Consider the following 10599-nt stretch of genomic DNA (forward strand, 5'->3'; position numbering starts at 1 on the left):
ACATGAGCACGCATGGGACACCAACCCAGGTGATTTATACGCGTAAGAAGTTACAAACAGTCCCTTTAATAATTATAATAAGAATCACAATAGAAATACAAATATGGCACATTAAAAAAGAAAACATTAAAGGGTATCTATATTAAAGGTTTTCTAGTGTGCTGCATGGTTTGAATGTACTGTTGCATTTAATTTATTAACATTTTAAATATACGTTTTCTGTTAGAATTTGGTTATCTGTTATATAATAAAATGTGCTTTTGTGGACATGAATTTATAAAAAAAAAAATTGTTATATAATACAATTTTTGTTTTTATGGCAAACATCATAAAAAATAAAAAAATCTACAGAAATGTTACAACAAATATGAACATCTATCCCAACACATGATGAACTTACTGTTCACTGCTTTTTCAAATCAGCATGAAGTCCACTCATCAAGTCTTCATCCAGCAACTAGTCAAAGAGCTCCTGCAGCTGCTTCACAGTAACAGCTTTCCACCTGTTTAGGGGGAATAATTAGTTATCCATGTCTCGGGTGATTCCTTAATTTTAAAGGGTAACTATATTAAAGGTTTTCTAGTGTGCTGCATGGTTTGAATGTACTGTTGCATTTAATTTATTAACATTTTAAATATACGTTTTCTGTTAGAATTTGGTTATCTGTTATATAATAAAATGTACTTTTGTGGACATGAATTAAAAAAAAAAAAAAAGTTATATAACACAATTTTTGTTTTTATGGCAAACATCATAAAAAAAATCTACAGAAATGTTACAACAAATATGAACATCTATCCCCACACATGATGAATGGGTTGTTTTGATGTTTTGATGGCCCCCTGCTGGTCATCCGCGTTACTGCACCAGCGACGTTACTACCCGGTGTGACGTATGTTCCTGTGACGCGCAGAGATTTTAAACTATCGTCCTTCTCAGTGATGGCGGCTTCGCTTCGTTCTCCTCCTGCAAGCTGTAATAACAAATGGTACTACTCCCGGCAGCAGATCGACAACAGCCCATCACGTCGAGCTGGACTTGATCCGGACAAGGAGCTGTCCTACAGACAACAGGCGGCCAACCTGCTGCAGGACATGGGACAGCGGCTCAACGTGTATCTTTTGTCGAGGAGACGACATTAGCTTGTTGTGGCTAGCGAGGTTAGCTTCTCCGAGGAGCCGGTGAGGCGCACAGCACGGCCGGTGCTTTGTTATTGTGCTCAGTTAGAAGGCTTTTTGGTTGTTTGTATGTCTCCCATCTGTTTCACGCGGTGGTTCGTGATTTAAATCCGTTAACGGGAGCTTTATAGCGTTACTCCGGAGCGGCGTATCGGGCTAACCCGGGAGCACGAAGGCCTGGTGTGGTGCTCGGGCCTAGGTTAGCATGTTAGCATTAGCTTCGCCTCTCACTGTGAGTGTTGGTGGAGAAACTGTGTAGCTTTACTGGAGTTACTATGTTTAGAAACATTGTGTTTGTAGTATGTTTTAAGTATTTAAACGTTTTATCTTTAGAGTCAACCCTTTTATGTGTTAAAATAACTGCTTCCGGTTAGCATGTGAAGCTAGCTGTTGCTCTGCCCCTGATGTGATAGTGAGTGTTGGAAGTCATTAGCTTAATCAATACTTTTATGTAGGAATTAGAGCTGTGTTTCTAAATGCATGGGCAGTATTTGCTCCTGTGTAACATAGAGGTTTTGTTTTACTCCTCTTTCCTAAACTTACTGTTCTCTGCTTTTTCAAATCTGCATGAAGTCCACTCATCAAGTCTTCATCCAGCAACTAGTCAGAAGTAATTAAATCAAAGATACATGTGTAAGTTTTATCATGATTTGGAAAACAAACATTTAGGAAAAAGCTTTCAATTATTAACTGAGCCTCAAAGTCAGTGGATAATGTAAATTGGAAAGAAAAAAAACATTTCATTCAACCCTCCTATTTATTATTTACTGGAGCATCATTTTCTCAGTCCTGGGAGGCATTCAAGCATGTTATTTTTCATTTCTGTTACTTTTATGTAGGAATTAGAGGTGTGTTTCCAAATACATGGGCAGTATTGGCTCCTGTGTAACACAGAGGTTTTGTTTTACTCCTCTTTGCTAAACTTACTGTTCACTGCTTTTTAAAATCTGCAATGAAGTCCACTCATCAAGTCTTCATCCAGCAACTACTCAGAGAGCTCCTGCAGCTGCTTCACAGTAACAGCTTTCCACCTGTTTAGGCGGGATAATTAGTTATCCATGTCTCGGGTAATTCCTTAATTTTAAATCAAAAAGGTGCATTAAATCACCCACAGTTCCCCAAATCAAACAGAAAATGTGAGCAAGTTGAAGCAATGAATGTATTGACTGTGAAGCGTGAACGTTCAACATCTTTGCTTGATAAGAGTAGTCTTAAATCTAGATTCAGACATTTTGGTTCATTACTTTGAATATACTATTACAGTTATGACTAAGATGAGCAGATCAGATATCAGTGAGGTTCTTACTTGTTGGATAGAGATATGAAACCAACTAACTCTATCAACTCCTTCAGTATGCAGGACTAAAAAGTATCTAAAATATTCTCTCATTATAATCAGTGCAACAAGAAAAATTCAAATTTTAGACCGTGGAAATAGAAAAATGTGTAATACATTCCTTCAAAAGCTAATGTTTTATCTTTAGAGTCGACCCTTTTATGTGTAAAAAAAATTGCTTCCGGTTAGCATCTGAAGATAGCTGGGTTTCTGTTGCTCTGCCAATGATGTGATATTGAGCTTTATAAGTCATTAGCTTAATTAAAACTCAATTAATTATGTTATTTCGCGTATAGATCAATGACCCCAGTCATATACATTGTTGTGGTGTGTTAGTACGGTTTGCTACATTGTCCTTAACTGTCCCTCATCAGGTCCCAACTTACTATTAATACAGCCATTGTGTACATGCATCGATTCTACATGGTCCAGTCATTCACCAGATTTCACAGAAATGTAAGTATCGCTTGTGCACCTGAAGTCCCAGATACTGCTGTCCGTACTTTAATTCAATCATCTCATGAATTTATTTTGTTTTTTCCCTCAACAGGTTATTTCTCCTGCCGCACTCTTCCTTGCTGCAAAGGTCGAAGAGCAGCCCCGAAAGCTGGAGCACGTTATCAAGGTGGCCCATGCATGCCTCAATCCTCAGGATCCTTCACCAGATGTACGCAGTGATGTAAGTGTTGGGATGCGGTCAAAATCGCCTGCAATTGTGCTCTGTCTCCTCCCGAGCTTAGCTGATCGGGTACAGATTTCATCTCCATAATACTACGGCTTAAAGGGAGTGTATTATTTCATCAGTTGAATTTGTGAAGATTGATAATGTTTTAATAATTTTACTGATTATTTTGTGTTTCTTCAGAAGCAACAATTTGGCTGTAAACATTACTTTGTGGCAGCACTTTGGATTTAAATTAAGAGAGGGACTCCTTTTAAGCTACAAAATTTTGCTTGAATTTTTTATGCTCATCGTTTTGTTCTCTTAGAATTGATGTTTTCTAATAGCAGCTTGGATGCTGATGCTCTTATATGGAATGTATTTTGGCAATAAGTTAACAGCTGTTTGAGTTTCTGTTCTGTATTCTTGCTTTTCGCATTGCATTTAAACTGGGTACAATTATTTCATGAGGTGTTTTGTTTTGAGCTTCCTCAGGTTAGGGGTGGACGATCTGACGATTTTACATTGTGATCAATCTTGAAGGCATCCACAGTCTGCTTTTCAGGCGTATCATAGAGATCGCGGTATTTAATGGCTTCTTACTTCTGTTTTCAAACTTCACATAACCTCATTGACTCGCTGATCAGCGCTAACAAACTACTAGAGTGATATAGCCAACTAGATGGGCTATGCTTATTGGATGTGGCTCTTCCTTGGGTGATGTATTGTAAACAATGCAACATGAGTTATAGCTGGAGGCATGGCGGATAAGGAGCTTGTGCCAAAAAAAAACTCAGCATCAATTGTATGGGAAAGGTTTCGATATGCAGTGTCAGATATTTCCCAAGCCAAAGTTATTTGTAAACTTTGTTGAGCACTGGTTGGGCTCTTCTGGAGGTAATACAACAAACCTATTAGACAGTGCTTGATTCAGGGAGGCACAGCCTCACTCGTCCGCATCCTACAAGACAAAACAAAACACTTATCACTGACTGAAGCATTTTAGCAGGCAAAAAACACAACCAAAGCAGCAAAAGATTGAAAGCGGTAACTGAGATCGTCACATTGTATTTAGCGAAGGATATGCTGCCATTCAAAGTTGTTAACAATATGGAATTTAAAACGCTGGTGAAAAGTTTAGCTCAGCGGCATGAGCTGCCAAGCCGCAAATATTTTTTCCAGTACCGCCATCCAATATTGTGTTATTTTGAAGATTTATTTGCCAGTGTGAGATTTACAGAATTTGAAAAGAGCAATTTTGTGTTGTTTACATCTTACTAATTATTGTTTGGTGTTAACGTTTTGCTACTTTTTCTATCTGAGTTGTGAGTACTTAAAGTGTTATTTTGTGATTATCTTTTGACTTTTGTTTACAAATTCAAATTAATCTCAGGTTTTAATCCCCATTTTGAAACTTGTGTAGTATCTTTAATGCAATGGTGCAAATGGAGATTGTGACATTGATTTTTTGGCCAGATCGCCCACCCCTACCTCAGGTGTTGTTTTCTCTTGATACATGGGTCAAGAGAGCAAAAGACAAAATGCATCCTGGTGTCTGTGTGTGTATGATTTTCAGTCACCCAGTTAATGTGATGTTTAGCAGTTGTAAACCAAAAAAACATCTGTACTCACTGTATAGCTTTTAATAATCTCAGTACTTGTCTGTGAGGCTTCATCAGCTCTACATGACAGGTGGGTTCAATGTGTTTGACAACGGATAGAGGCCTCCCAGTGAGTAACTTGCCTGTCCTCTCAACCTCAGGCCTACCTGCAACAAGCCCAAGACCTGGTCATTCTTGAGAGCATAATACTCCAGACCTTGGGTAAGTTGGGAAGGAAGAACTGAGCCCCTTGATTTCCCTCCAGAAACATGTGATTATAAAAATAGTGCTAACCTGTTTTACTTTTGTCCACAGAAAGCCCATAAGCACAGGAAAGAGACATTCACGCTTCATATAAGCAGCACTGTTGCATTACAATGCTTCCGCTTTTGTTTCTATTATGTCCATAACTTTTTACATTTCCCTCTTTTTTTCCCTTGTCTACATATTTTTAAGCCATTTGTTTGAGGACTATGTGACGAATCGCTGCATTATGAACAATGGCTTTTTAGTATGTTCACTACAGCCGACTTAAATCCTTTCCCACGTTTTCAAGCTTGTAGGAAGAAGATAACTTTTTTTACGTTTTAAACAAGATTCAGTGTTATGCAACAAAGCAAGAGTTGGGAAACGACTCAAAATTGTACCGGCATGCCTTTTAATGTTTCACATTCATCTGTTGTTTTCACGTCGTCTAGGATGTTATTGGAAGCCCCCATGCAAAGCGATTATCCACGTTATTTTCTGCAACACTTAGTTTGATATAACTATATTTATTTTCTGGTTTTCAGGGACTTGAATGAAATCTATGCGGTGCATTAATGTTAGTTTGACTTCTGCATTTCATTTATCGAGGCTTGTCTCTTTTTGTCCCTTTTTTTATTACAGCTTTTGAAATCACCATTGACCATCCACATACTCATGTTGTCAAGTGCACTCAGCTTGTCAGAGGTGAGCATCGACTCTTCAATTTAGCGACATTCTGTTTGTATATTTCAGCACGATAGGAAGTTTGCATGTTAAATTGTTAACTCGCAGGTTTTAAAGTGTGTTTGTTTGCTCTATTGTTGTTCCAGCGAGTAAGGATCTGGCTCAAACGTCATACTTCATGGCCACTAACAGGTATATTCACAGTTCACTGTAAAACATAAGCTTCTGTAATTTTTTCATAGTCAAATGGCGCAGCATGTTTTTTATATCTTTTGTGTTTGTGTATAATCCTCTAACTCAATATGTCTGCTCTCTCTTCTCTCCTGCTGTTTCTGTTTTTTATTGCCTTCTGGGATGTATCCTGCCACGTAGTCTGCACTTGACCACGTTCTGCCTGCAGTATAGTCCGCCGGTTGTGGCCTGTGTGTGCATCCATCTCGCCTGCAAATGGTCCAACTGGGAGATCCCCGTGTCTACAGACGGCAAACACTGGTGGGAATATGTTGATCCCACGGTTACCCTCGAGCTGCTGGATGGTAAGTGCTGTAAATGACCAGTTCATTCCAAGTACAAGCAGGAAAAATGTGTCTGAAAAGTCGTATATCAGTTACTTAATCTGAAGCTATTTAAATTTCTCCAGCTGATCTGGTCTCCACTTCTTCATAACTTCTTTCAGAGCTCACTCACGAGTTCCTGCAGATTCTGGAGAAAACACCCAGCCGGTTGAAACGGATTCGCAACTGGAAGGTACAGACTTTTTTTCTACGGAGTACAGACAAGACATCCTGCGTTGCATTGACATATGTTCTTCACTGACTTTACTGTGATTTTCTGTTTTCTTGGCTCCCAGGCTGGAGGTCAGACACCAAAAGCCAAGCCAAAAGTCCAGGAGGAGGGTGACCAGAGGGACACCATGATGAGCATGATCTCCATGGCCTCATCAGAGAGCACTGTGGCAGGCTTGATGAGCCTCTCAGCTCCACCTTCCGCCTCCTCTTCCTCATCCGTTGGTGACAAGGACAGGGGTGAAGCTGGAAGTGCTGCGACTTGGAGTGGAAAAAATCAAGCTGGATCTGAGCAGCAGCAGGCCAACAACGAGGTTCACGCCCCAGCTAAGGTGTCTTTGAGTGAGTACCGGGCCAAGAACGCCGACGTCCTGGCTGCCCAGAAGAGGAAGCTGGAGAACATGGAGGCCAGCGTGAAGCGGGACTATGCCAACGCTGCCCAGGCTCTCGGTCAGCAGCAGAGGAAGGAGAAGCAGCAGCATCACCACCAGCAGTCCAGCTCCTCCTCCTCTGACATGTCCAACCCGTCGCCCATTATTCTGAAAATCCCCCTAGAGAAGGAGAGGCACGAGAGGACCTCCCTCAAAATGCGCTTCCCCCTTGCTGGGGGAGGCACCGGGCAAAGCGGCAGCGCCCGAGGTCAGGAACAGGACATCAAAGTCAGAATACGAGTGCCTGAGAAGCAAAGGGGGAGTTCTGGAGAGGAGGGCAAGAGCAGGGACAAGCACAGGGAACGGTCTAACCATCACCACCATCATCACCACCACCACCACTCCTCTACCGGTGCCTCACTCTCCTCTTCACACAAACATTCATCTAGTTCTAGCGGGGCTGTCGCAGGGAGCAAAAAAGTCCCCAGCGACTCCTCTAGAACGAGCTCTTCGTCCTCTTCCGCATCACGTAAGAGGACGCACTCCCAAGATCCCACAGCAGGTACTCACCCTTCCACTAAAGTCAGCAAGTCCTCTAGGAACCCATACCAGCTACCGTCCCTGTCTTCCTCCTCTGGGCAAACTCTGGGCCACGGCCCTGACATTCTCCCCGCGCTGGGCCACTCCCACCACCAAGGGAGCTATCCACACTCCAAAGGCGATAAGACAGACACTAATGGGCACGGTGCAGCAGGCGGAGCGCAGTCGAACGAGTACCAGGACACTTTTGAAATGCTAAACTCTCTTCTGAGCGCACAGGGGGTCCAGCCGTCCCAGCCGTCCATGTTTGACTACAGATCCCAGTATGGGGAATACCGGTACAGTGGTGGCTCCAGAGGGAGCAACCCCAGACCCCCACCCCTCCCTTCAGAACCACCTCCCCCACTGCCGCCGTTACCCAAATGAGTTCCTGATCAGGAGACGTATTATGTACATTGTACTTGACATCAAAAACATCCATCTTGTTACATAAAGTATTGTATGTTTTTTTTTTTTTTTTTTTTTAACTCACCCAGCATTTTTTATAGGTTTCAGTGTGACAGCAGTGAAATGTACTGGTGAGATAAATGAGTGTTTTTGTTTTTACACTTGTGGGGCAATAATGAGAGGCTTTAAAAGCTTAAAAAATGTGAGAAAAAAAATACAGAAAAGTGTAGATAATATTTTTTGCTCTTCTGTTTAACTCAAATGAAATGTGATGATGGGACCTGGTATTTTTAGCATCACTGTTTTGGAGGAAGTCTTGAAATCATGAGGAAACTAAACGATTTCCATCACATACCTGTTAGGTCTTCTTTCCGATTGTCTTTTTATAATGTTTTTATAGTATGTTATTTATTAATTGAATGCTTTTAAAAAAAACATAGCCCCCCTTTACTACCTTTTTTAAGGTTTCCCCTCTTTGTTCTTTTTTTAGGCAGGGGGATATTTCTTCATCAAGACTGTACAGGCTAGTTTGAGAGTGCATGTCTCCAAAGCCATCTTTTCAATATATTTGTCTTTTTTTTTTTTAACTTCCTCTTCTTCTTTCTTTTTTTCAAACAGCCATAACCTTAAAAAAAGGTGATTGCCCACCCCTGGTGTTTATTTTATTTCCTTCATTATTTGGAAAACCTGTACAAAGACTGTAAAATGTTTAAAACAAACATGAAATATTTTTTACATTTTGTTATGAAAAATTGCAAAAAAAGAGATGTAAATTAAGGAAGCTTGTACTTTTTTGTTTTTAGATTTTGAGTGTTGCAGTCATTGTTTTAAATGGTTGTAAAATATTCATATTCAGTTCTCTAATGATTACACTAATGGACAGAGTTCATACCAAGGATATGGTTTTATCAAAGGGTTCAAAGAGTTCAAACATATCGACACGGTATGGTCACAATGAAGGAATTCCCAACAAAAAAATCCCTCTAGAGAAGAAATGTGAGTTTTTAATCCTGTCGTGTAATTTGTCAATTGTTCATCAGTTTCCTCTGGAGGGCAAGTCTTTTTATGGTGATAATAACAGCTAAATGTAAAGACAGAAATAAGCAGAATATATGGATATACAACATTTTAAATGATGTTGACAGCAGCGCCCTGAAACTGTGCCGAAGGAAAAAAATAGTTTTCTGCTGGTGTTCGCTTTGTGGTGACCATATCGAGCACAATCCTCAATAAAAGTATTCACAATACTCTGTATCAAAGACTAATGAAACGCCATCTGTCTGTCTTTTATGGTCGTCTTTCGTTTATGCATTTCCTGCTGGGAATGTTTTTAAAATGTGTAAACTCCAGTGCACGCCTGTCAATTCATGCTGGTCTGATTTAATCATGTTAAAGCTGTCTTTTGACTTCATACCTTCAAACGAAAATAGCGGATATTCAGCTTCAGATTGTTGTTTAAAATCCATCCACAAGCCATGATTCATCAAAAATGTCTGCACGTGTTCTTTAGTTGTGTACATGATACATGGCAAGCAGGTTATCGACATACCTCCACTACAAGGTCATGAGCATGAAGTATAATACTCTAATTAATTTGAATTAATGATGAATTTGTATTGAAAAATAATGGAAGAGGTGCCACTAGTTGGCAAGAGAATTGGGTATCATCTGTACATTTAATCCATACTAAGCTTTATGTGGTTTTAATTGTAAAGTATTACTGCTCTTTACCTGCTTTCTTTTATCAGTTTGTAATCAAAAACATTTGATTAGGCAATTCACAGTAATGCAGTACAACAAATCATCATTGTAAAATATTTTGTTCCCGTGATTATATGGAAGATAAGCTGAAAAGAGTACAGCTCTTTGCTCAGGCAGCAGAGGTTTTATTGGTTATTCAACTCTTGGTTGTAACAGGGAAACAGTAAATGCACTGAATATTTATCTCAGTAGGTTTGCCTACAATGCAATTGACAACGTGTTACATGTATAATGGTTAGGCTATTAGAATAGATGTCCAATATATTGCCATTTTTGAAAATTGTTTTATTTGATCTGGACAAATCTTCCAATTTAAGTATTAACTTTATGCTGTGCTGTGAGAAAGTCACAAAAAAGGACACACATTTTAAAATAAAACCCATATCTGAGGAAAAATGGAAGACACTCATGCAACCTAACAATGCAAAATCACATAGCTACAATAAGTTTCATGTTTTTTCATGTCTTGGTGTTTTTAGTGACACTCAGGTCTGGAAATGAAACGTTTTGGGATTTTATTTGTTTTCAGTTAAAACGTTATATGTGAACACTGTTCTTTTTGATATAATGTGGTTGCTTTATTCTCAATTAAAGTCAATAAATATTTTAAGAAAACGCCCGCTGCCCGCATTACATGTTTTTATAAAACTTCACTGCTGCAGTATTCGTATCGTAAATTCGTGAGCCTGGTTTGATAGCTCGGGGCTCTTTTTCTATCCATAGGCAATCATTGGAGGGAGGAGAGAGGAGATAGAGGAGGAGCCGAGTTGGTGTTGAGGCAGCATGGCCCATGCCCGGCCAGTTGAGGAGTTTTTTTTTCTTTTGCTGTTTTTCTTTATATATATATACATATACATATATATGTATATATATATATATTTATTTTATTTTTATTTTTTTGCTCTTTTCCTTTTCTTTCTTTTCCTCATAACAAAATGAAATATGGATAAAACAAAATGGAGAGAAAAAAATAAAAAATTAAATTAAA

At 39.5% G+C, this 10599-nt stretch overlaps 1 protein-coding gene across 2 annotated transcripts; it reads left to right on the plus strand.

Moving 5' to 3' along the window:
• Positions 1 to 894: 894 nt before the first annotated feature.
• ccnt1 (cyclin T1) lies at positions 895 to 10226 on the plus strand. 2 transcript variants are annotated; one of them, XM_037772029.1, is made up of 9 exons: positions 895 to 1115; positions 2890 to 2971; positions 3066 to 3194; positions 4939 to 4999; positions 5666 to 5728; positions 5854 to 5899; positions 6080 to 6243; positions 6384 to 6454; positions 6558 to 10226. In XM_037772029.1, the coding sequence occupies exons 1-9, from the start codon at positions 943 to 945 to the stop codon at positions 7827 to 7829; spliced, it is 2061 nt and encodes a 686-aa protein (XP_037627957.1). In that variant the 5' UTR covers positions 895 to 942; the 3' UTR covers positions 7830 to 10226. The 2 variants fall into 2 exon arrangements, with proteins under 2 accessions (XP_037627957.1, XP_037627956.1); XM_037772028.1 differs by having other exon boundaries at positions 896 to 1115; positions 5845 to 5899.
• Positions 10227 to 10599: the final 373 nt, after the last annotated feature.

Source organism: Sebastes umbrosus, chromosome 6 (assembly GCF_015220745.1).
Source record: "Sebastes umbrosus isolate fSebUmb1 chromosome 6, fSebUmb1.pri, whole genome shotgun sequence".
In the NCBI taxonomy this organism is placed as follows: Eukaryota; Metazoa; Chordata; class Actinopteri; order Perciformes; family Sebastidae; genus Sebastes; species Sebastes umbrosus.